General features: G+C 61.1%; 1 protein-coding gene across 1 annotated transcript in view; it reads right to left on the bottom strand.

Moving 5' to 3' along the window:
- Nucleotides 1-73: 73 nt before the first annotated feature.
- GRID2IP (Grid2 interacting protein) overlaps nucleotides 74-2,747 on the bottom strand; it is a 34,955-nt gene continuing 32,281 nt past the window's right edge. The window contains 7 exon segments of the mRNA XM_021718896.1: nucleotides 74-145; nucleotides 366-530; nucleotides 1,290-1,408; nucleotides 1,498-1,627; nucleotides 1,968-2,054; nucleotides 2,203-2,358; nucleotides 2,640-2,743. Of these exon segments, the coding sequence (XP_021574571.1) occupies nucleotides 74-145; nucleotides 366-530; nucleotides 1,290-1,408; nucleotides 1,498-1,627; nucleotides 1,968-2,054; nucleotides 2,203-2,358; nucleotides 2,640-2,743 (833 nt within the window).

The raw sequence follows: 2,747 nt of genomic DNA, 5'->3' as shown, positions 1-2,747 counted from the left end.
GGCTACCCTCTCGGGCGCAGCCTCCAGCGTCGGTCTCCGCAATCAGGCCGCAGAGGACGCGGCGTGGCCACCGTCACCAAGCCAGGGGCGAAACCATCCCGGAACTGCGCGGGCCCTCCCCAGCCTGCAGGTCGCTGAGCGCTCGCTGGGGAGGGGCACAGGGTAGGGGTGGTCAGTGGTCCCGGGAGCCTCCGGCACCTTCTCTGCCTCTTCTCTCCATTTAGCCAGTGCTGAGGCAGCTGCCCACCTCTGCCATGCCACTCACTGGGGACACTTTCTCAGCCCAGGTGTCACTGAGGATCCCTTCATTTGGTCCCTGGCCCTGACCTCTCCTCAGGGGTCCTGAAGCCTCCACCAAGACTTACCTCAAACTTGCTCATGAACTCTGCGAAGATCCCAAAGAAAGCCTCCGAAGTGGTGGCCTTGGAATCCTCCCCAAAGAAGGCCAGCGCCTTACTCAGCTCCTCCATGGACTCGCGCTGCAGCCCGTCCAGTGCCCGAAGCACCGGCTGGGCCGACTCCAGGAAGGACTGACCAGCCTCAGTTAAGGAAACGGTCTGCTGGGTTTCCAGATGGTGGCCACAGACAGTGACCTAGCTACCCCAGTCCTACTCTACCAAGTCTCTCATAGGGCCAGGTCCTGTGTCAGCAGAAGTGAAAGGTCTGGCTGTGTCCAGTTCCAGACTGACCACTGCCCGCTAGGCTTATCCCGGAACCAGCCGGGCCCTCCACTCCTGCTCTCTCTGCAGGGTCAAGGAGGCTCTCCCCTGGACAGTGCCTGTCCTTGTCTAGCTGTAACCTCAGCAGGGAAAACCCTGAATTCTTCAAGGGGTGTTGGAGCCAGACAGGGGGAGGAAAGAGAGAGAGACGCCACACACCCACTCTCCTAGCCTCCCCATCTAGACTGTCTCCTCGGCTGGCCAGGTCCTGCTAGAGAGCTCAGTGGGAATGTCCCTTCCCTACTGCCTTTGGATGGTAGAATGCCTGACAGGCCTTTCCTTGAATCCTGTGACTTAAGGCTGGGCTCCACTGCCCACGATGACAGGGCAAGGCAGTGGTTCTGGGGCACTGAAAAGAGCTCTGGCTTTAGCTACACACAGACTTGACATAAGCCGTTGGATTATCAACAACCCAGGATGGAACCTCTTCCAGGCCCCTGGGGCACAACTGCCTGGGCCCAGAATCTCTGCTGGGAGTCAGGGTCTCCAGTGGCCAGTGGAGCCATAAGCAGCCCTACCCAACCACCCCAGGGTCCAGCCTAGAGCCATGACAAGTTGCTCAGAGGATACCGCCATGACCACGGCAAATTTGTCCTCACTGGAGGGGGACATGCCCTGGCAAGCATCTTGTATCTCACTGACAGTACCGTGGAGGTCAGCCAGATCACTGGTCAGGGCCCGTTGATTCACTGCAGGGAAGGGGATGGAAACCCCATGGGTCCACCCTCCCAGCCCAGGATGGCATGCTTCTGCTTCCCCACCCATCCACCCAGCCTACCTTTGGCAGCCAGAGGCACGGTGGGCAGGTCCTGAGCAAAGCCCAGGAGTTCAGGAAAGTGCTGGCTCAGCGATTTGGCAAGGATGTGCAGGAAGGTGGACTTCCCATCCACCGTCTTGGTGGAGTTCAGCTGCAAGTGACCGCCAACATACATCCCTCTCAAGAACCCTATCGAATTCCTGGTCACATGGGCCTCCCGTCTCCCAGACAATGGCCTCAATTCCTGTCCTTTGCTGGTCTCAAACACCCTTCCCCCACTCCATTTTTCCAGATCCTGAGGCTGGGCTTAGAGAAGCTGCTTTCCCCCATTCCACTCCGACCTTTTTGCTGCAGCTATACCCTGGCATCTGTACAGCCAGTGTTTCCTCCCAGGGGCAGGGCCCACTTATATTTTCTCTCCCTGCCATAACTTGAGTTAAGCTTGACCTTGACACCTCACTGGTAGAGCAAGCCCCCACCCGTCCCCTTACCTCTGTTAGGAAGTTGATCTTGAAGCCCGTGGTCTTGTTGGTTTTCGGCTGTCCATCATTGAGATAATTGCCCATGGCCAACACAAACTGTGGAGAAGAAGGTGGGCGGGTCCTGCCCCGGGTCCCCACCCCACCACCCACCCTTTGGCCCATTGACCGGATGAGTCTCCAGGCTGGAAGCCCCGGGGGGCAGAGAAGCAGGTAGGGTGCCCAGGGAGGGGACGGCTCTCCTGACCTCCAGGATCTTGGCGAGCTTCCGGCTGTTCTTGAGCTCGAGGGAGGCCTGGCGCAGGCACTCGAGGCTGCCTCGGATCTCCTCTGTCTTCTCCTGCAGGGTGGCCTGGAAGTGGAGGCTACGCAGGCGGGTCTTGTATTCGGGAACTGACAGCATCTGCCTCGAAGGCAGGGCCAGGATTCACCCATCCCTGCCAGGGGACCCACTGCCCCACCACAGCCTGGGGTGGGGGCCCGCTGGCTGCCGGGACCCGGTACGTCCGTAGGAAAAATAAGCTCGAACCCCAAAGGGACGCCCCCATCCCCCCTCCGCCGGACCCCGGGTTGAAACCGGCCGTGAAAGGCGCCCAGCGGGGCCTCAGAGGCGTGAGCGCGGCGGCGGTCCCAGGCAGACCCTGGCCATCGCGAGAGAGCCCCGACCCGGACGGCCGCGGGCACCTGCAGGACGAACTGGTCGGGCTCGCTGAGGCGGCCGGGCGCCTCGCGGAAGGCCTGGTAGCGCTGCTCCTCGTCGGCGTCGGGCGCGAAGAGCAGCAGCTGAGCCAG

The sequence above is a fragment of the Carlito syrichta genome, unplaced genomic scaffold (assembly GCF_000164805.1).
Source record: "Carlito syrichta isolate Samal-C Ts95f unplaced genomic scaffold, Tarsius_syrichta-2.0.1 Scaffold113490, whole genome shotgun sequence".
In the NCBI taxonomy this organism is placed as follows: Eukaryota; Metazoa; Chordata; class Mammalia; order Primates; family Tarsiidae; genus Carlito; species Carlito syrichta.
The sequence above is the reverse complement of the archived record's forward strand: the minus strand, read 5'-3'. Positions and strand labels throughout refer to the sequence as shown.